At 42.2% G+C, this 22,931-nt stretch overlaps 1 protein-coding gene across 2 annotated transcripts in view; it reads left to right on the forward strand.

The window, feature by feature from the left end:
- Positions 1-1,301: 1,301 nt before the first annotated feature.
- Kdm3a (lysine demethylase 3A) overlaps positions 1,302-22,931 on the forward strand; it is a 37,382-nt gene continuing 15,752 nt past the window's right edge. Inside the window, exons 1-9 of one of the 2 annotated variants that reach the window (XM_048787806.1) lie at positions 1,302-1,795; positions 2,903-3,013; positions 6,614-6,716; positions 7,422-7,546; positions 7,919-7,991; positions 8,096-8,184; positions 14,945-15,108; positions 17,104-17,621; positions 20,807-21,011. In XM_048787806.1, the coding sequence (XP_048643763.1) occupies positions 14,957-15,108; positions 17,104-17,621; positions 20,807-21,011 (875 nt within the window). In that variant the 5' untranslated portion in view covers positions 1,302-1,795; positions 2,903-3,013; positions 6,614-6,716; ... (2 more) ...; positions 8,096-8,184; positions 14,945-14,956. Of the gene's footprint in view, positions 1,796-2,902; positions 3,014-6,613; positions 6,717-7,421; positions 7,547-7,918; positions 7,992-8,095; positions 8,185-11,788; positions 11,841-14,944; positions 15,109-17,103; positions 17,622-20,806; positions 21,012-22,931 lie in introns of those variants that run through there. The other variant, XM_048787807.1, reaches the window with a different exon arrangement.

A 22,931-nucleotide genomic window follows, 5' to 3' on the forward strand; every position in this document is an offset into this window, starting at 1 on the left:
TTTAATGCCAACTGGTGCGTAAGTGCTAGGAGAGAAATGCATAGAGCTCTGAGGACAGTTAGCCAGGGGGACCTCTCTCAGGAGGGGAAAGGCTCTTTTGCAAGGGGAGGCTTCTTTGAGGAAAGGATTCTTAAGTTGGGTTCTGACCATGTAGTTAGTAAAGACATCTGTGAAATCATAAGATTTGATAGAGATGGGTTCATTAATAATCCTTGAAACACCAAAAAAGAGGTCTCTTGTAAGACGAAGAATTTTAAATAAAAATAGTGATTTTCTCACTGAATATTAAGGGAGTTTATTCAAGTCTGCTAAAATATGTAAATGTTTAAAAAAGTTTTAGAATAAATTAAGGGGCAGCATATTCATAATAGCTAATGAAATTTGAGTGTTTTGACCAGTCACAGTGGCACATGCTTATAATCCCAGCAGCTCTGGAGGCTGAGTCAGAAGGATCTCAAGTTCAAAGCCAGTTTTAGCAACTTAGTAAGAACCTGTCTCAAAATAAAAAGGGCGGAGGCTGGGGATGTGGCTCAGTGGTAAAGTGCTCTGGGTTCAATCCCAATACCAAAGAAATAAATTTGGGTGTTTTGGGTGCATCATATGACCTTTAAGGTTTTGTGAACAATTCCTACCTCTGGGAGTTGCCAGAGACCAACTTTTGTCTGATTTTTACAAAAATGTCTTCGTAAATTTATTTAAGTTTTAAAGGATTAAAGCCTTATGGTTAAAAGATATTTTGCCTATCTGAAGCCGAAAACATTACAGTTACTTGGAAATTTATATTTCAAAGGTAGTTTGACTTTTATATAAGCAACTAGACCGGCTGAGTGGGTCTTTCAGTGATTGGGTGCTTGTCTATCATGAATGAGGTGCTCTGGTTTATCCCCAACAACAGGAATTAAAAATTTTTTTTTAGTTGTTAGATCTTTATTTATTTATATGCAGTGCTGAAAATAGAACCCAGTGCCTCACAAGTATGGCAAGTGTGCCAGGCAAGTATGCTACCTCTGATTCACAGCCCCAGCCCCCCAATACCAGGAATTAAAAAAAAAAAGTAGTTCTGGGGTCATTTATTAATTACTTATTTCTTTTATCGTGTAAAATAGTTTTAGACTCCCAACCCTGAAGTAAATTTCTCCCTTTTCTCTATTGAAAGGTATATTGAAGGTGTGTCATGCATTAGGGCTTTTTGCTAAGTAGTCTACCAGAGGAGTCTAAAAGCAGCTGGTGTCATGATGGGGTCTTCTTAAGCCCACTGCAGTGTCAACAGAGAATTGAATTACAATGCACTTGGAAAAGTAGTTGTTCTGGGTTTCAGATTTGTCTCATCTAATTCCCAAAGTTCACACATCTAATTAACATGTAAATCCCTTCTAAGTGGGGTTCTTTGGTTTCTGGGCTACCCAGAGACTACTTTGAGGGCACTGATCCTGAAAGCCCTGAACTTTTGTATCCCAGGGTAGTTTGGGGATCAAGTTTGGTACATGTGTGATTATTTTGCTGTGGCTATGAAGGAAAGGCAGGGAACTAGGAGGGAGTAACACATGCATGTGGGAGACTCAAGAATAATAATGACATGGTTAAGCTTGTATGTTGATAATGTTTGTGACTTGAATCTGCTTTTCCAATTTTCATCCAGGTATGTGTCGAGTTTGATGGGGAATCTTGGAGGAAGAGAAGATGGATAGAAGTCTACAGCCTTCAGAGGAAAGCATTTTTGGTAGAACATAATTTGGTTTTGGCTGAACGAAAGTCACCTGAAATTTCTGAACGAACTATTCAGTGGCCTGCAATAGTGAGTAAAACTGAGGAAAAGAGAACATTTCATCTGTTTTGGGTAAAACAAGGAAAATATAAATGAAATGCCTGTGTTTGGCCCTTGTCACACACATGAAACAGTAGTCCATGTTTGTGACAAGGCAGGAGGGTATAAAAGCACCTAGAATCTTCTGCCAGACCTTGTAGGAGCTCTGCAACTCTGGGCCTATCCCTGGGCTTTTAGGGTCGTATTTTCTTCACTTGAAAAATGGGGGACGAAGTAGTGTGGGGAATGTCAAGGTCAGAGGTCAGAAACTGGTAGTCATACATACATATAGATAGATCTGTTTGGTTTGGCCCAAACAGTTAAGTGTTTTAAGAAAATTGAGTTAGCTGCCTTTTTAAAAAAATGTGGAATGTGCATTTAGATTTCCAGTGTCTGTAAAATTGGTGAGACTAGGCAGCACTGGGTAGGTCTCTGTGGCAGCAATCCATAAAAGAGGTTTCCATTCCTGGCCTCAGGGTCTCCAAGGTTCCTCCTGCTCTGGATTGTTTTTGGCTCTAAATATACTACAAGAAGGTCTGGGTTGTATCTACGTTGTAAATGTGGTGCAGTTTGAGGAAGAGAGTGACCACTGTATCTGGAGAGGACATCTGGAGCTTATGAGGAAGGTCAGGTACAGGTAGTTGGAAAGGCCAGAATGGTGCTTGAAAGTTGGCCAGATCCTGGGAGGGCCTCACCTGCTGCTGGCAAAGCCAGGGTTTTGCTCATGAGTGAGAAGAGCTGCTGGAGGTCACAGTTTAAGTCATATTTTGCTCTTTATATTTTTGTGTCCACCTGCTAAGAGTTTTCTGAAATCATAATCCAGTCTCCCCAGAAAAAGGTGCATATACTTCTTTTGCATAAATTTTTAGGAAACGGAGGATCTGGGGACCTGTGTGTTAATGACTCCCAAATGCATATCTGGTTTAAATTACCGGGTTTAAATGAAAATTGTGTGATTTTTGTAGGTACCTCATTATTATGAGGTCCTTGCAGTAAACACAAGCTTTGTTACTTCCTGTGTGCCTAAAAATTGCCAGTTCCATTTTCAGAATAATGCTGATAGCAATTATGATGCTAAACTTTTTTTTTTTTCCCCAGGTGTACAAACCGTTGTTGGACAAAGTTGGTTTGGGATCCATAACTTCTGTTCGCTTCCTAGGAGATCAGCAAAGCGTATTTCTTTCCAAAGATCTTTTAAAGCCTATACAGGTAAATCATCCTTAAATCATTCTTAAAAACAGAGATTCAAGTTCTTTTAACATGAGAAGTAAGATTGGTGTTTTGCCCATATTTAGATGCCTAATAAAGAGATGAACCCATCCCATCAAGAGTTAGTTGTGGGGGCTGGGGACACAGCTCAGTTGGTAGAGTGCTTGCCTTGTATGCACAAGGCCCTGAGTTGAGTCCCCAGCACCACAAAAAAAAAAAAAAAAAAAAAAAAGGGATAGTTGTTGGGCCTGGGCCAGGCACGGTAGCATACGCTATGTGGCTCGGGAGGCTGAGGCAGGAGGATCGTGAGTTCAAAGTCAGCCTCAGCAAAAAGTGAGGTGCTAAGCAACTCAGTGAGACCCTGTCTCTAAAATACAAAATAGGGCTGTGGATGTGGCTCAGTTGTTGAGTGCCTCTGGGTTCAATCCCTGATATCCCCCCCAAAAAAGGGTTGTTGGATTGCATCCTTCAATTGTAGCCTATGGTCTGTGCCATCCATTTGGTTTGAAAGGACAGGGTATACAATTGATGGTATGTATGGAAACACCTAGGTGACATGGAAATAATGTTGGAAAGTTGACTATTGCAGTTGTGTGTATGTGCATGAGTACACACAGGCATACAATAATGCAGCTGATCCTGGTTACTCATGGATTATATGTTTGTGAATTTGCCTACCTACTAAAATATATTTGTAGCCCCCAAATCAGTACTTGTGGTGGCTTACATTCATTCATCCATGTGCACAGAACACTTTTGAGTTGCCTGATGCAGGTTCCCACTGAGGCCAGTTAAGGTGATGTTCCTTTGCCATCTTATTTCAGCTCTCCTGGTGTAAACAAGTACCTTTTTTGCAACTTGTTTAGTTTCACTGTTTCGTGTTTTTGTTTTTGCTTTTTTTCTTGTTTTCCTTTTGTGATTTTTTTTCTGTGTAAAGTGTCCCAGATGTAGTGCTGAGATGTTGTTTGGTGTTTATAAGCTCAAGAAAGCTGTGGTGGGGCTCGCCTGGCATGCGTGCGGCCCAGGTTCGATCCTCAGCACCACATACAAACAAAGATGTTGTGTCCGCCGAAAACTAAAAAAAAAAAAAAAAAGAAAGCTGTGGTGGTTCTGAAGTACATGTGTTAGAGGAGCTTTTGCCCAGCCGTCAGGTGGGGTACTTGTGGACACGAGTTCAAGGCTGATGAATCTGCAATGTGTATTGCATAAGGTGTCTTTCATAGAAACACATCCAGCAAGGTTATATATTGATCAGTCGATGAGAATGTGACCAGAGGTTCATAAGATCCCATGTTTCTCTTAAGACCCATGGCTTGGTATTCACTAATTCTCCTTTTGGCAATCTGGTGGAACATAACTGAGGATTGGCTGTATACACATACATTCTTTTCAGTTCGTTTGGAAAACTCTCACCTTTAAACATGTGGGCTTCTGGTTGTTTATATTAGTATTTGTTATGAAAATGTTAGAAGGGAGGAGATCACTGCCTTCAGAATACTATTGGTTTTGTAATGACATCTGTCCCCTTTACGCACTCTGTTTTGTGATTTCAGACCTGACTTGTTTCTGTAGTATGCACAACTGTTAAACCTGTGTGTTTGCTAATAGGCAGCCTGGGCCGGTGGCTGAGTTTCTGGGCCTGTACTGGAAAGCCACACACTGGCTTTTGCAACAATTGGCTTTGCTTTTACTTCCATATCCTGGAAATGAGTGAAAACAAGGCCCATCATGTAGGCTTCATTTTATAATGCAGAAGTAGTTAGAATAAAGGAGGATGCTTCCACTTAAGTTCTCATGCAAGCTACCTTCGTATGTTACTAGGCATCTTGATGGTTTTCCTGCCTTGAGAAGAATGATTTGTTTACAGGACCAGTGACACAGATGGGTGTTTGGCTCTTTTGCCTTACTGGGTGGTAGAATAGTTTTTACTTGCCAGCATTGTTTCCTGAATTTACATCTTCCACATGTCCTAGTTTTTCAGTTAAGTATTAGTTTTGTTTCTCGAAATTAAAAAGGAAAAATCTAGGGCTGGGATTGTAGCTCAGTGGTAGAGCACTTGCCTAGCTCATGTGAGGCACTGGGTTTGATCGTCAGTAACATATTATAGATAGATAGATACATAGATAATACCTTTATTTATCTATCTTCAACTAAAAAAAACTTATAAAAAGGGAAAATCTAGATTAGTGTTTGTTCTCAGTGAGTTGTACCTTGGGTTCTCAGTGTGAAAATTATTCTTAATGTAATACTAATATATAATTCATTGAGGGAAACTTCAGTGTGCATTCTTGGCTTTTACTCAGGACACTATTGTGTAGATATGGATGATCACATCAGGCTTCTGCTGAATGAATTTATAGGATGCTTGCTCTAAATAATGCAGAGAGCACCTGAATGTCATTTGGCATATGCAGAAGTTGGTATTGAAACTTAAGGTGTGTGGTTAGATGGATTTGACTCAGTTACTTATGGTTAAGAAATAAGACAGGGTCTCTAGATGAACTATCTAGCACTTCAGATAGGCCCTAAAACTGTCCTAGGTAGACTAGAATCACTCTGCCTTTCCAGGGAGCCCCATATGGCTCTCTGCATCAATAGATTGCTTATCTTATAATAAGAATTGGAATTTTTTTTTTGATATTGTAGTACTAAATTATGAGGGGGAAAAAACCCAACCAATATATGACCCATTCTGGTAATTAGCTTTGAGCTGTTGTGGCTACCCTGGTTTATGTAGCAATATCTGACTAAGAAAATGCACTATTCCAGCTCAGCCTTCTTCTCTAAGTGGGAGAAATGGGTGGACTGCTCTTGCTTCTGTGGATGTATCTCACAGTAGCAGAGAAGTGGGAAGGCCCTGAGTTGTAAGGGCTGCTATGTTTAGCACTGTTTTTCTTTGCCCTGCTAGAATTTTGGTTTGGCTGGTTGTTCCTATTGACGGTCTGTATACATTTGTCATAACTGGGTGTGTACACAAAGCCAGAGGGCGGACGAGTGCCAGGTGGGGCAGCTGCCAAGAACGGAGTGTTTCAGAACTGGCTCGCTCTGAAGCTCTGGGCTGCGCATTCAGGTTTTCTGTTTGTCATCCCCCACCACCAGCTTCCTTACCTTTTGTAAAGTAGAATGTATTTGGGATATAGTTAGGTTAAATGAATTTATATGAAATGAGATGTTAAAACAGCGATTTTAGTGAATTGACAATGAGCATCTCTCCGGTGTGTCTTTGTTTCTTGGATTGGGCTTGGGATTTCCCAGTATTTGGTATATGGATTTGTTTTAAAGTTGGATCAACCAACTTGTTTATTCACTTATTATTTTCCCATAACCAAAGTTATGTCATGCTTAAAATCATGATTGAGTCACTTGGTATTTCTCATGCTCTCGGCATGGGTGACTTCCTCTCAGTTGGCCTTATGCCTGTGTTTGATAATTTCCAACTTCTTGACCTACTCAGTTCACTGGAGTTGAAATGGTTTGGTGCCATCAAATGGCTAGTTGACATTACCTGAACTGGTCTGGATGACCAGTTGAAATGGTCATTGGGATTTATAAATAATTCCTTTTTGTTTCCTTAAAGTGTAACAATCTTTGATTTTACAGGATGTAAACAATCTTCGGCTTTCCCTTACTGATAATCAGAGCATCAGTAAAGAATTTCAGGCTTTGATTGTGAAACATTTAGATGAAAGCCATCTTTTAAAAGGTATGTGGATGCTCTCTTGTTGATAGTTCATAAGTTGACCAATGATTGCTTTTAAGAAGCTGTGGTTTAGCTCTTCTCCCTCATTCTGTCATTAAGATTTCTTATTGTTTTTCATTGTAATTAATTTTAAAATTGAAAAATAAAAGTTTTCCTATGTAACATGATTGAGGAGTTTAATTTGTAAAGTTCAGAAATTATGTGAAATTATAAATGTAATGTAGGCATTTTAAAAGCTCAGTTATATTCTGACATGGAATTTGATGTTTGGAATTTTAGTTGTATAAAATTCCTTGGTAATCCTTACATTCCCATTTAATGGTATTGAGTTTCTCAGTTTCACAGTCATGAAGAAAAAAAAAATTTTTTTTTTTCTGAATTAAACTCACAGTTCTGTTGGGGTTCCTAAATTTGATTCCTCTAAAACTACACAGAACAGTGAGTTTCTGATGAATTGTCTGATACTTTTTGTTCTGATGGAATGTGTCAAAATAAATATATTATTTGAATTCAATTCTGTAAGAAAATGGAGCATTAAAAGCCTACATTTTCTCTTAGCTTTGCTGAAATGTCTGTTTTAAGTTTGTAGCAATTATTTTATCTTTATGTTTGTAGAAATTACAGATTTGGGGACGAATGTCTTGGATAATGGTGCTATTGGAAGGTAGCGCAGATTCTCTAACATTTTTTTTCATTTATTTTTTTAAGGTGACAAAAACTTAGTTGGTTCAGAAGTAAAAATTTATAGTTTGGACCCATCTACTCAGTGGTTTTCAGCAACTGTTGTGAATGGAAACCCAGCATCTAAAACTCTTCAAGTCAACTGTGAGGAGGTAAAGACCATGGTAACTGTGTGAAAGATGAGTTCCAGGGCCACATAACCACACAGAAAATCTGTGATTTTAAAGGACCTAATAATATTTTCTCATTTTGTGAATTGAGAATAAGAGATAGAAATTATTACTATCATTTTTAAAAGAAATTATTTCTAAGATACTCTATTATTTTAATAGAGCCAATTTTCAATGTGTTCCTAAGCATTTAAAAAATTTTTAGTTTTTTTAAATGGTTTTTAATTGTGAGTGTATCATTATTTTACTTATTTATATGCAGTGCTGAGAATTGAACCTAGTGCCTCACACATGCTAGGCAAGCACTCCACCACTGAGCTACAACCCCAGCCCCTCTTTGTTTTTGTTTTTAAGATTCCAGCATTGAAAATTGTCGATCCCTCACTGATTCATGTTGAAGTTGTACATGATAACTTCGTGACATATGGTAAGATACAGTACTATCTAATTAAAATCTTTCTTCTCCTTCCCCCTTTTCTCTGTTTTCCTTATATTACAAGAAACCAGCTTACCTATTTTTACACATTTTAGATAATTCTGCAAGAATTGGAGGTGTAAAACGGAAGTCTTCTGAGAATAATGGAAGCTTGGTTTCCAAACAAGCAAAATCTTGCTCTGAGGTAATCTTGGTTTGCTTTTGTCATTTGTGTAAAGTTTCTTTAGCTCTGCTGTTGCATGGCCAGACTCTGTAGTAGTTAGATAGATGTCTTTTCTGTTGGCTGTGTGCTGTCTCGTCCACTCTTTTGTGCAAGTTCCCGATCTTGGCCATGATTTCTACACTGCAGCAGATGGAGATAATATAAGTTTCTAGCTCACTATTTTTTGCGTTAAAAATAAGTTTGGGGGCTGGGGTTGTGGCTCAGTTGGCAGAGTGCTTGCCTGGCATATGGAGGCACTGGGTTCGATCTTCGGCACCGCATAAAAACAAAATAAAGGCATTATATCCATCTACTATATATATGTAGTAGATGGGTATAATATACATATATATGTATTTTAAGGTTTCGTTTTTGGGGATATTTGCTGGAAATTCTTAGCAGATGTGACAATTTTACCACATGCGGGAGTTTTTGAAGGTAAATTGAATTGTATGTGTTATATTGGAAGGAGACAAGGGAAAGAATCTTAAAATTCTGAGTAGATTGGATGTTGATGAAATGGACCCCTTGATCTCTTGATAATAAGGAAGTTTCATTGGTCTTTCCTGGTTAGGTATGGAAATGTACTGGTTTTTTCAAAGCAAGTAGTTGATTTGCCATTATAATTTCTGCCAGAAAAGGTTTGGGCTTCCATGAATGCCATGTGGATTCAGGTGCCAAATTTAATTCTGTTCCCAAATAGTTGCTATTTGGATCAAGAAATTTTGTTTCTCTCTAGGTGAGTTCAAACATTAGGACCTGTTCCAGTACAAATGACTTTCTGAACTTTGGGATAAAAATGCATTTGTGTTGATGGATATTTCCTTTAGTATGATTATTTAAAACACTTCTGTGGGTGGGGACTGAAGCTCAGTAGTAGAGGGCTTGTTTAGCATGTGCAAGACAAACCTGGGATATGCCCCCAGCACCGCAAAAACAAGACACCTTTATGATGCTGTGCTCCAGGGTGAAGTATAGATTTTTAAAACTGATCAGGATATTATTATTAAGAGTATCCACAGGGGGCTTGTGGATCAGTGGTAGAGCACTTGCCTAGTATGTGTGAGGCCCTGGGTTCGATCCTTAGCACTATATAAAAATAAATAAATAAAATAACGATTTTTTTTTTTTTTTAAAGTGTCCACAATATTTGAAAAGGAACCTTGAGGTCTCGGGAGCCAGGCAAGGAGCAACAGCATGGGTAATGGACCAGGGTCAGTGAGGGAATCAAGGTTCATGGTGGGGGCTGACTGGACCACAGTGTTGACTAGAACCAGAGCTAGCACTGTGCTGTAGCACATAGTAGTCTCTGTGGCTAGTGGCCGGAGGGCTTTCCTGATCCTACCTAGGAACTTCGATACCTCTCCAAAAGCTTTGTACACCAAGGTATCTTGGGTGGATGCTCAGGTTGTTCAGGAAAGAAGGAAAAAGTCATTATAGAAATTAGTGTTAATTACCTTTTATTTTTGCCTTGGAGTTACAAGGTTGAACACTTACCACGGCTGGGTACTTGGTCCTAAAGACTGAAGTGTATTTGGAGTTCCTGCCTTAAAGAGCCTGTAGTCGGGGCGGGGGGGTGGGTGGGTTCAGATTATAGTGTCCCACAAGCTTGGAGGGCATGCTCTGAGCAGGAGCTGTGCAGGTGCCTGCCTCACAGAGTAGTATAGGCAGACGTTCTCAAGAGTGTGTCCCTTTGTTAGAGGGCATGTGGCTGGAGGAGCATAGAAGGAAGGGTAAAGGAGAGAGAGATACAGCAGACTCAAGTTGAGTTTTATCTGGCAGTTAGGTATGGAGGGTGATTTAGGGTATTAGGGGTTTTAAGTTTTACGTGATGGACTTGAGCTTTAGGGATGATGGGTGAAGGAAGGGGGTTGGATAGAAATCAGGGCACAGGTGAAGTTAGTGGGATTGTCGACCACGGAGGAGCATGAAGCCAGTCAGTGAACTGAGGCAATGGAGAGCTGCTTTGGAGGCAGCGTTGACTTGGCCCATTGGAAGACTAGGTGTGAGGACTGAGGACGAGGGTGTTTCCTAACAGTGGGTAGAAAACTGCTGAAGCTTAGAAAGTGCAAGGGACACGGTCGGTCATTCATGGTGTTGTGTGCTTCCCCAGTTTAGAAGGGCTGAGCTGGTGGGAGAAGGAAATAGAAGCAAGACTCTGGGTTGAGGACTGTGAAGGGGATGCCAAGCCAGCAAGTGAGTGTTGCATCTTAAGAGTTAAACTCAGAGAGGTCATTGCCAATTAATCCCCCTGGTGAGAAGCTAGGTGGAGTTGTAGCCTGTCAGGTGTGACATTGGAATTATTAGCCATCTAGGGTAGAGACCAGTAAAGGCCAGTTTGCCAAGGCTATTGGGAGTAGGCAAGTGCTACCTGATGCAGTGGCTATCTGTGGGAACAGTCAAGGGGCATGGAAAGGAGGGTTGTGAGAGCACTAGGGGACATGGGGTAGAAATGGGAGACCTTATTTGGAGAGGAAGAATGGACAGAACTGAGGTTAGGGGTTTCCTGGGGAAAGGTGTCAGTTCTTCCAAGTGTCAGGTTTATCATCGACAGAAAGGGGGTGGAGTAAATTTGTAACCTTCAAGGAGGTGCTTGTGAAATGTGGTAGTACGCACATGTGTGATGTGATCCTCTGCCCAACGCATGCTCTGGAAGGGCAGGGAGTGGGACTGTCCATATACCCAGGAGCAACAAGTGGATATATTGGGCACAACAGAAGCTGTTAAAAGTGTAAGCCTGAACTTCAGCCTGGGGATGAATCTTAACCTCTGCATCTGAAATGAGAAACAGAATTCCATGTTTTAAAAAGCCTGTGTCAGCTCTTAAGCACTGAACAAGGCATCTTATTCTAATAGAAATTGGAGGTCTTAGGTGTTTACCTGGAGTATTAGAAGTCTTAGAAGTCTGACATTGATTTTTAAAGTTATTTTATAATTTTTGGTTTATTTAGAAAATGCAACAAAAAGAAGAAACCTCACTTGTCATTGTGCTTCTCAGAGACTCTTTGTTTTGAAATCCTTCCTTGCTCCTTTCCTTATCATATATCACGGAGGCCTGTTTTTCTTTTTCTTTTTTTTTTTTTTAAATAAACTAAACACATGCTTTTCTGTAGCCTCCGTGAGTATTTTTTCATATCACCGTTCTTTTTAATCCTGGGTGATTCTTAGAATGAGGCAAGTGTAGGAAACCCAGCTGGCCTCGACTCCAGGGGCTGAAGAGGTGAAGGAATGGAGGAGCTAATGTGTGGGGTGAGTGGAAGCACCGCAGCACACAGCCCGGCTCTTCCTGCTCGCACCTCCCAGGTGCGCTGAGCTGTGAGGCTTGACTTGCAGGGTTGTCGTGGGAAGCAGGAGTTTGGGATTAGGTAGGCACGATCCTGGGCTGCCCTGATATGAGTCCTTTTGGATGAGATAAGCCTGTGTGCCAGTGGCAGCTGGCTCCTTGAAGGTCTTCTCTGCCTAGCAGACTATTCCTCAGAGTTTGGATGCTGCCTGGTTAGTTGAGAGGTCTGCTGAGGAGTGAGCCAGCAGTGCCCTTGTAAGAAACTGTCGTGCACTCAATTATATTATCTCCGTCTGCTGGCAGGGAGGAACTATTGCCATGACTGGTATAGAAGACCTTCAGGGAAGCTCTTCAGGTAAGGAGAAACTTTGACCTTTTCTGAGTCAGAGGCAGTGCAGAGGTGTACACAGGAGGAATAACGGGCTGGGAGGCAGTGTCCATCCCATGGAGCTTCACCTTAGGCAAGTCGCAGGGGTGTCCTTAAGCTGCTTCAAGGAAAGCACCCCAAGTTAAGTGAATTCTATCACACAGTGATGCAGCTGAGAAAACTTCTGCAGAATTTTTCTGCATTAAGGTAGTTGAACCCAAAATTGATTTTGCTGTGTGTCAAGCTGCTGTGGTAAAGCACAATCCTGTGAAGTATGCTTTGTTACTCTCACTGTGCGAGATTAGTGTGCCAGGAATTGTCAAGACTGAATTCAAACCAGGGTCTAACACCTGGTTTAGTATGATTATTTAAAACACTGGTCTAACACCAGAATTGAGTGTTGGTCACTGCTGTGTTGTCCTCAGGCCTCTTAGATGCTGTCCTTGGTGTGGCGGTCACCACCATCACAACAGATCATCCTGCTCCTCTCCTTCCTGCTAGCCTACCCACCCTCCCTCCCTCCCACCCTCCTTCCTTCCAACACACACTTTATGAATATTTGCTTATGAGAAACACTGACCATTATTACTGCCTCAGCTAACTCATAAGACTTACTTATTAAATATCTGTTTAAAAATACGAGGTGCTAACTGCATTTGTTCACTGGTACATCATTCCGCCAGTCTTGTTTTTATTGAGCATCTGCCGTATGTCTGGATTTGAAGTGATGTTAACAGACACAGGGACAGGGCCTCTGCCCATAAGTAGTGTACATTTCCCTTGTGAAACTGACAGTAACTAAGTAGAAGGTACTTTGACAGTGTGACAAATGATTGAGAAAGATGTAAGCATGGTAGGAGTATGATAGTAGTAGGGTAGTGGCTCATGGGACCTACTTTGGAGTGAGTCATCGGGGATTCTGAGGAGGAGACATTTGAGCCAGTGGAGGGTGACTGCAGGAACTGGCTAGCCACTGAAGACTGCAGGCAGAGGGAGTAGCAAGGCTAGAGAGGCTTGGGCTGTTTGAAGATTGGGACCAGGGAGGAAGCCAGTGCAGCAGGAGGACGATGAGCAAGGGAGAGAGTGAAGTGGGATGGGCGATGGAGTTGACAGTCTGGAACACATGGGGTTCCTGCAGGCAGCAGAGTGCTGCCGTCTTATCGACTTCTATTTTAGAAAGATTCCTCAGTGGTAGAATAAATTTTGAGCAGGAAGCAGAGGATTAGCAGAGATGGAAGAAAGTCAGGCTAGCTACAAGATATGTAGTCCAGGGGGAGAGGTGTTGATAGCATGGCAGGGAAAGAAGTGGATAGATTGAATATTTTGGAAATAGAGGCAAGGTTTGAATCATTGATTGGATATGGGAAATGGGAGAGATGGAGAGATTTTTTGGCAGTTTGACAGACATTGTAGTCAAAATTTATGCATAGATGTTTTGGTCCAGTCTTTCTAATTATGTTCTCAGTAGCGAATTCAAGCACAGGTGTGAGTGCATCAACTCTGAACATATTCAGAGTAAGATGGTAGCTATGAGGAAAGGTAAGAGTGAGCCTGAAATGAGCGTTGGTAAAGACTGGGCAATTTGGGCTGGGGATATAGCTCAGTTGGTAGGCACAAGGTCCTGGGTTCAATCCCCAGCACATACACACACAAAGATTGGGCAATTAAACTTTGGGAGGCTGGCCTTTTAATAGGTGATTACCAGAGAATTATAAAATAATACTCAAAATACACAGCTCATTTCTTCATTTAAAGGATTAGGAAACCAGTCCAGAGAGGTATAGTTGACTATCCCAAGCTTGTACTCCACCCCTATTCCCTTAAGTCCAAGAGCAAACATGTATCTTCTGGAGAACACTAGGTTCATGTTTAAGGAGAGGAAAGTTGAACATGCAATGAGAAATAGTAGAACAAACAATGAGATCACTCAGCAATTAAGTAGCTTGAAGCTCTGCCAAAACTTTGTTAGTGTTGTTAAGTTCTTTTCAGGTGTTTCTGTGTTGTTTTTGAGATAGTCTTGCTCTGTTGCCCAAACAGGTGTGGAACTCCTGAGCTCAAGTGATTGCCCTGCCTCAGCCTTCCAGGTAGCTGAGATTATAGGTTATGCCACCATGCCTGGAGTATTTTCCAGGCTGCCAGAATAAATGAGGAAAAGACTTGTGTACATGACATCTAAATATATTTAGAATTGTCAGGGCTCAAGTTCTACATCAGATTTTAGAAGCTAATGACTAGAAGAAGAAACTTTGAAGGTTCTTTGGGTTGGGTGGAAGGAGAGAGAAAGGGCACCACGGCACCCACAGAGGTGATGGAGAGGTTTGACTTACACCTGGGGCCTGGGGAGCCTGTGCCACCTGGTGCAACCATGGTAACTGTCCTGCATGCACCTCTTCCTTCTTGTGTCAGGGTGGGAAGTTTATTTTTGTGGATGAGAAACTGGAGAGAGGTGTTTCCAATGTGTTCATTTGGTGAAGGTGTAATCATCTGAGAGGGAAGGGGAGGGTGTCCTCCTGTCTTTCTCCGTAGGCCTGTCATGACTTAATATTTTTTGCAGCTTGGAATGACGTTTGTGACTTGATGAGCCACTTAAGAGCAAGAGTCGTGTCTTCAGCCACTATTGCATTGCACAGGCTTATGTTGTACCCAGTAGGCCTATAGGAGTCCTACGAGGTCAGGTCTCCCGCCAGTCTACGCAGTAAGTGCCTGGTAGGCACTTGTCATGTTGAAACAAATGCATGTGACATTGCCACCACTGAGACTGTCACCAAAAGTTCACTTCTGTGCATTGCATTTTTAAACAGTTGCTATATAACTGTGTTTTCCTGGCATACGATTGAGGTCTGAAAAAGATCAGCTTGTGATCTTTTGTAGGAACACTGAAGGTTTTTGGAAAGCTGAAGTGATTTATTTACAGCCTTTAGATGTGAGTCCTTGATTTTGTGACTTATCACCTGTTTACTGTGCTGGCCTTTTATTTGGTGATGGTATTGTGCTCGTTTATTATTAAACCAAGCAAATCTTGAATTTTGCTAGCAATTCATATTTCTAGCTAGGGACTTCCCTTTTAATGTCTTTGGTTTGATATCTTTTAGGCTTCTCCCAGTATGTGTCCTGTACAGTCTGTTCCCACAACAGCTTTTAAGGAGATCCTGCTTGGCTGTACCGCAGCAACCCCTCCTAGTAAAGACCCAAGACAGCAAAGTACTCCTCAGACTGCCAACTCTCCACCCAACCTTGGAGCAAAGATTCCTCAAGGGTGAGTAGTGCTGTGTTAAGGATACTTAATCACAACCAATTATTTTGGTCATGGTTCACTGTTGTCCATGGAAGTTTTTCATAAGTTTCTGAGAGGAGGGGTTACTCAAATTCCTTCAGCGGTGAAAAGTGTAGACAGCACACAGGACAACAGGAAGCAGTGTGGAAGGGCGGGAGTGGGCTCTGTGATGGTGTGGGGACCTTTTGGAGTGCTGCTGATGGGTAGAGCTCGGAAGGAGAAAAGAACGGATTGGTTGAATGTGGAAGATGGAGGTCAGTGGGTACTGGGGAGGAGATGTGAGTACAATGAGGGGCCACCTAGACATGAGTCAACCCCAGGTACAGGTAAGAATCACTTCTCAGCCTTGTCACTGAGGTCTAGTGTAGAGATGTGGCAGAGGGGACTGAAACACAAGGGAGCAGTGAGTGATGGTGTCACTGACAGGTGGAGGTACTGAATAAGAGATGTCAAGTGTGACGAGGGTTCAAGTGAGCATGGTGCAGAGAGAGGGAAGGCCCTCTTCTGGGAGGTAGTGGCGGCTTATGATCAAGACAAGATGTGGTCATTAGAGTCTGTGGTGTAGAGAGGCGGGTTGGGAAGACTGTCCCCAAACGTGGGAGAGTGGCTGAGTACGTTGCTTGCTGGGGGAAAGACAAAGGACAAGTTCCTATGCTGATACCTGGAGAGTGGTAAGGTAGTACTCAGGCGCAAGGAAAGCAGTCTCACAACAGAGGATATCAGGAAATTATTGATGGCCAGACTGAGATTTCTACTATAAATGCTATGAATACTATGGGGTGCTCATTGCTCAGTGTTGAACACGGCCTAGCTTATGTGAAGCCCTGGGTTCAATTCCTAGTACCACCCCAAACAGAAGATTGATAGGAATGCTTGTTTATGAGAAATTGTTCTTCAGGAACGAATCCTCTGTTAGAGGCAGGAAAAATAAAGTACAAATAAAGCTGTATTATTTGATGGGGCAAGAATTCTAGAATGAATTTTGAAGAAATGAAGTCCTTCAAGGATATCTCGAGTAAGATGGGGTGGTGCAGAGTGAGTCTGTGAATCAGTCATCGCCCGCTGTAGTGTCTGCTGTGGTCCTAACCACCTCGGCTGGGTTGGGCCGAACAGGATTTGTTCTGTTGCTGGTTAAATATTGGATGACTACCTTTTAAGGGATTTCTAGTATTTCTTTTAAAATATTTTTTAGTTATAGATAAACACACAGTATCTTTATTTTTATGTGGTGCTGATGATCAAACCCGGTGAGTGCCTCATACATGTGAGGCAGGCACCTTACAACTGAGCTGCAGCCCCAGCCTGATACCTAGTATTTCTAATACACATATTTTAAAAGTTTTTATCTTCACACATTTGCCTGCCATGAGATTGAATTTCCAAGTCTTGGCAAGCAATAAGAATATTAGTTGGGCTGGGGATGTGGTCAAGCGGTAGCGCGCTTGCCTGGCATGCGTGCGGCCCGGGTTCGATCCTCAGCACCACATAAAACAAAGATGTTGTGTCCGCCGAAAACTAAAAATAAATAAATAAATATTAAAAAAAAAAAAAAGAATATTAGTTATATCTTTCAAATTTAAATATAATCTTCATTATATAAGAAAGTTCAGAAGTTTCTCTAATATTAAAAAAAAAAAACTTTGATAATGGGCCCTGCAGAGACTTAATTTTGACATTTTGAAAACCACTGAGATTAACTGCTGAATATAATTTTTGGTTCCATTTAAGCTTGTTTTGAGGGAAAACTAAGGTTCACTGTGTTGTAAGTAGCACTTGTGTTTTTCTGGTTTAAGATACTTCTGTGAGTTGTTGACTGATGACTTTTTTAACTTTGGCTCACAGAAACCGGTCCTGAGTTCTCTATGGAAGCAGCCTTCTCATCCATGCTGGTTGTTGAAGGGAACATATAGTTGGTTTTGGAATCGAGAGAGCTGAAAGAGGTCTTAATGTGCTGCTTTGCCATCCTGTGTTTTCCAGGTGTCCTAAGCAGAGTTTACCAGAAGAGCTTTCTTCCTGTCTAAACACAAAGCCTGAAGGACTGAGAACAAAACCAGATGTCTGCAGAGCAGGGCTTCCCTCTTCACAGCCTGCTCAGGTTGGGCCTGGAGACCTGAAGATTCTAAGTGAGCGCAGAGTTGGCTGTGACCAACCCAAGATGGACACTGAGCAGGAAGGCCCACTGCAGCCTGCTCCACAGCCACCCCTTGGCCTTCTTAAGGAGGGCTCACCTACAGAAGCTTCTCCCAGGGCAGAAGCGGAAACTGTCAGTACCCCCGAGCTGCAGAAGCACCCAGAACATGCACCTTCCACCTCTGATATCTTTTCAGAGAAGCCAGACGTGAAAGCAGGTGTTAATTGTGATAGCTCTCATAGTTGTTCAGGAAAAATGGTCGAACCTTCAGCTTTAGGTTGCCAGTCTCAGAGTGTAAAGGAGACTTCTGGAAAAGTAGACAACGAAAGCTGTTGTACAAGAAGCAACAATAAAATCCAGAACGGTGAGTGTTTCTAAAGTCTTCATTGCTAGAGGGTAGAGGTGGTGTCTGTTTTGTTCTCTGTGATAGAATACATGGAAGTGACTCTAGAGGAAGTTCAGGTGAGCCTGTGTTGAATGGATGGGTTCGCGCTGTGATTGAGGGCTGGTGTCTGTTAACCTCGCCAAGTGGAGGCATTCCATCATAGCCTTAACCATGATGTCACTGGTTCTCTTAGGTGAGCATTATCCCGACTTTTCATTGTAAGAAAGTATTTTAAAAATGAAACCTAAAGTGATCTGCTGATTACTGTCTCTTCAACTCTTGCTGCGATTTTCCTGTCATGTCCAGGTTAGAGGGGAAGAGGTGACACTTCATCCTTACACACAAGCTCAGATCTGAATTTTTGAGAACAGATTACAGAATTGCATCCTCACTCTGGAAAAGGGAGTGTTGGTTAAAGATGTTGAAAGACAGGGCTGAACTGCTGTGCCACTTTACTTAGTGGAGGAACTGCACACTCACCAGTTCAAACTAAAAGGTCTTTCTGTAGGGAAAGTAGTACTGTGCTTCATGCTGCAGGTTGAGCATTTCTAGTTCAAATATCGTTAATCCAAAATGTTCCAATATCTGAAACTCTTTGCATGTCATTGTTACACTGCAGGTGGGAAATTCTTGCATGATGTTCCCAGTCAGAGGGCAGGCACCCTGAAAGTAGTGGATTTGATTACCTTCAGGGCTGTCTGTACAGTATATGTGAAATTGTATGTTTAGACTTGGGTCCCATCTCAAGTGTCTCACTACACATACATAAATACTCTAGATTAAAAAAAAAAAGAGCCAGAAATCTGCAGTGCTTCTGGCCCTAAGCCTTTTGGATAAGGGGTACTGGTAGGTTTGGGGTGCATTTCAGTAATGAAGGTCATCTGACTGGGTTGCTAGGATTAGAAGAATGAAGTGGCTTCAGCATGGTAAAGATGCAGAGCCTTTATACTTTAAAGGTGCCTTAAATGATGGTCAGAATTATCACAATTTTGGTAATTATCAGAATTGGGAAAATCCGTGTAGAGTAGTTTAAGTTTTTAAAACTTAAACCCTGTTCATTTGAGTCAGTAAAAAATCAATCTGCCCACACTATTTTTTTTTTATTTACTGCAGGTCTCTGAAATTAGAGGGCAAAGTGGGGGGGATTTGGCCTTTTATAGTGTACATCTGGAGGAAGAGAAAGAACTTTCCTGGCCTAGGGGGATTCTTGTACCCCATCTTTTTCATTCTTGAGGTTTAGGTTAATATAGATGCTAATTTGCATAAGATCATACTGTTCCTCAGGAGTTATGTAACTCCCAAAATGAAGTGAATATTCGTAAGCATGTATCTGTTCTATTTCTTTATTCTTTTTGAGTCATCAGCCCTCAGTCAACTAGCTTTAAGCACATGACGGGTTCACAAGTGAGTAGAGTCCAGCTTTGTCTCACTTAATATGCTGTGCAGCTGTCCCCCATCTAGCATGATTGTAAGGAAAGGAAAACCCAGTCACACCTCCTGGACTAGCACGTCCTGCCGTCTGTAGCTGAGGAGTGAGCATGTTTTGGGAAACCTGCCAGGATCTCCGAGCTGTGTCCATGAGTGCGGCTGTGGCTGTTGGAAAGCTGGACAACACAGGAGTCTGCTCCCTGGCTCCATGCAGAGTGAAGAGCTGCCTTTTTCCTGTTGAGGTGCATGGGTGGCTACTAGGAACAGGGCATTGTCCTGTTCTCTTGGCTCTGTTCTGAGCGAGTATGGAAGGCGCTGACAGTTGCTCTCTTCACTGAGGGATAGATGTAGGCAGTTCACCTTGCGTAGCTCTAGATGTTTCCTCTTTTTAGCCAGGGCAGAACAGATGAGGGAACCTGGTCCAACTTGAAGGGTGATGTCATTTGAGTAATGAAAACTTTATCCTTGAACTATTAATCTCCTTTATTTTCTCATTTCTTTACTTTTTCTTTCACTGTAACCGAGTGATGAGAGTGTTTAAGGGTCAAGGACCATCAGTACCAGCATTATTCAGCATGTCATGGGGTGATCAGGCCTGCTGTACAAGAGAGGCAACAGATCACCTCTAAGGGAATTATTGAGAACACTTACTTTACTTAAAACCCTCTTTGGTTTGGGGTCTGTCTTCCAGTTTTCTCCCAGCCTGGTCTCTCACCTGGTTCCCTAGAAGTTGTTTTTGTTTGCCCAAGAACCTACTTCCTTCCCTCTTCTCTGTACACTGCGGTCTCTGAGGAGAAGGGGCTTTTCTGTCTTGGGCTCGCTGTGGATTCTCTTCTGTTGCTGGGCAGACAGTGATTGCCCTGTCCTGTGGTGGCTTCGCCTCTGCTCTCCTCTTCTGTAAGGACCTTGTTAACGTCTCTTCTCCAGTTCCTACCCATCACAGGTTAGAACTCACCTGAGCGAGCTTATCCACAGTCCTGTCTGCTGAGGGGAGCATGTGTGTGCAGGGAATTGAAGACATGTCAGGAGTTAAGTGACGTCTTTAGATGTCCTTAGAAAATAGCCCTTACTTTGAGGGCCAAGGATCTATGTAGGAAAGTGATTGGTTCACTTTTGTTAAAAGAGTGCTGTAAAAAACTCATCTTAAAACTAGACTCTCTTTTTTTTGTGGGGGGGCTGGTACCAGGAATTGAACTCAGGGGCACTCACCCACTGAGCCACATTCCCAGCCCTTTTGTATTTTATTTAGAAACAGGGTCTCACTGAGTTGCTTAGTGCCTTGCTTTTGCTGAGGCTGGCTTTGATCTCACGATCCTCCTGCCTCAGCCCCTGGGATTACAAACAGTTTGCCACCGCACCCACCTAAAATCAGCCTCTCTTGAGTGTGAAAGGGGCAGAGTGACCTTGACTTCAGTCTTCTGGAGAGGTGTGCCCACCTGTTCTAGTACTTTGCTAGTACTGCAGTGAGCTTGCTTGAGGCCTCTGCCTCGCAGTGCTGCTCTGGCATTCCCGCTGACTAGGTTGTGAAAGGAGAGTGTGCCGACCTGGAGAGAAGAGCACCTTCCAGTTGTTCTCTGGTGTCCGCTGTCAGCCATGTTCCTGACATTACCTCTGAACCAGGAGTGGAGAAGGAGTCCTTTCTTTGGAATATTGGCTTAATGAGTAGAATTTAATCAAATATTGATGTGATATCCAAAAACTTGAGATTCTGTTTCCTTGATCTTTTTCTTTCCTAGTACCAGCCCGGAAGTCAGTTTTGACAGACCCTGCTAAACTCAAGAAGTTGCAGCAGAGCGGTGAGGCCTTTGTGCAGGACGACTCCTGTGTGAACATAGTGGCTCAGCTGCCCAAGTGCCGGGAGTGTCGTCTGGACAGCCTGCGTAAGGACAAAGAGCAGCAGAAGGACTCACCTGTGTTCTGCCGCTTCTTCCACTTCAGGAGGTGAGGCCTGGGAGAGAGTGCATGGCATCTGGGCCCACTTGTGCACTTTTCTTCTTCTGTCCTTAGCAGAGCTAGAACTAAGAAGGTAGTGGTTGCATTTCTAATCTATGAGCATTAATCTAGAGCTTTCTGCATATTATTTTGTTTGTTTCTTTTTTTTTTTTAGGCAGGGACTCTCATTAAGTTGCCCAGGCTAGCCCCAAATTTGTGATCTACCCGCCATAGCCTTCCCAGTAGCTGGGATTATAGGCGTGCACCACCACACCTTATTTTTCAAATGAAGCTGAGAAGCTTAGAAGTACACGTTTTTATTTCTAAAAGTACTGTCATCGTAGAAAAATGCTGAAGGTTCTGAAAATCCACCACAAATTAGGAATGTGCACTGGCAGTGTTCAGGCCCATCCAATTAGTTATATTGCATGGACTGTTTTGGATTTATTTTCCAATGCCCAGGAGGAACCTCTTGTTCACATTCATCTTTTTCTACAAATACTTATACATTTCTGCATAAGAACCCATTATAGCAATGCTTGATATCCCATCTCAGCAACTCCTTTGTTGATATATTAAGATGACTTTTCATTTTTTGCTACTAGAAATAACGTGTCTCTCTCTGGCTGTGCTTTGCAAGGATTGTAGGACGTGGCATTGCTAGGTTAGAGGTGTGTGTGCAAGGCCTTGGCATTTGTCCTGCCAGGTTGCCCTCCTGGAACCATTAGCTGTGTCTTTGCCCACTGGTGGGATTCAGGCCTGCTTGTTGTTTCCTTTACCAGCAGGGAGAAGGCATGTCTTGTGAAGAATCTCAACTCAATAGACAAAGCTTTCATGTTTATATTGTATTTTTTCATGAGTCAAATTCCTTTTCTGTAAATTCTTCTGCCTGAGTGAAGCAAAGGACATCCTTCATTTTTCTTTCATTGAGACACAAATGGTGGTGTTCTGGGTACTGATGAACTTTGGATATAATCCAGTTTTTCATAATTTAGATATTTTCAGGTCCAACAGTTATAATTGCAAACAAGTGTTGATTTTTAATTTCTTCCTTTTCTCCTGCTCTTTCATTCAAAGTTAAAATCTAACTTAAAATCTTAGGTTAAAAAGGTGGTTGATAAGCTGAATGAAGTGCACAAGTAATTTCAGTATTTAAGGATCGTGTGATTCAAAGCAGCACATGCAGGACACCAGCGAGGTGAGCTGCCAGTGCTCTCAGTTTCAGGCTGTTGTAATGAAATCCAGTTCCTGGCTACTGGCTTGCCCTTCACTGCGGAGTGAGTCACAAGTGCAGACGGTGGAGTGTGTCACAGTGCTGTGGTGCAGACATGGGCATCCTGCATGGTGTCTGGCCCAGGCTGTTCCTAGTCAGGTCAGCTTTGTTCCACTTCCTCTCAGGAGACTTTCTGTGTACAGTAAAGGTGCTTGTGCATTTGCACTTGTGTATATTTTGGAGAAACCGCAGAATGATTGTGCTTCCTCCAGGTCTTTGTTAGCACTTTGGCTCTTGTTGTGAAAAGTGTAACTGGAGGGCTGGGGATGTGGCTCAAGCGGTAGTGCGCTCGCCTGGCATGCGTGCGGCCCGGGTTCGATCCTCAGCACCACATACCAACAAAGATGTTGTGTCCTCCGAAAACTGAAAAAATAAATATTTAAATTCTCTCTCTCTCTCTCTCTTTAAAAAAAAAAAAAAAAGTGTAACTGGAGTGAGGGAGAGGGAAGTTGCCAAGGCTTTTTAGGGAGGGGATCACTTTGTTGTTCTATGTAATATTATCAGAGCTTTCTTTCTTTAAAAATCACTGTTCTTGAACCATCTAAAAATCATTGATTCTGTGATTTAGCTGTTTTCCTTTTTTTTTTTTTTTTAATTTAAGGGGGAGGTGCCTTTGCTTAGTGTTATAATAAAGCCACTGTAGTTGAAACTAGAAC

The sequence above is a fragment of the Marmota marmota genome, unplaced genomic scaffold, assembly GCF_001458135.2.
Source record: "Marmota marmota marmota unplaced genomic scaffold, marMar, whole genome shotgun sequence".
Taxonomy (NCBI): Eukaryota; Metazoa; Chordata; class Mammalia; order Rodentia; family Sciuridae; genus Marmota; species Marmota marmota.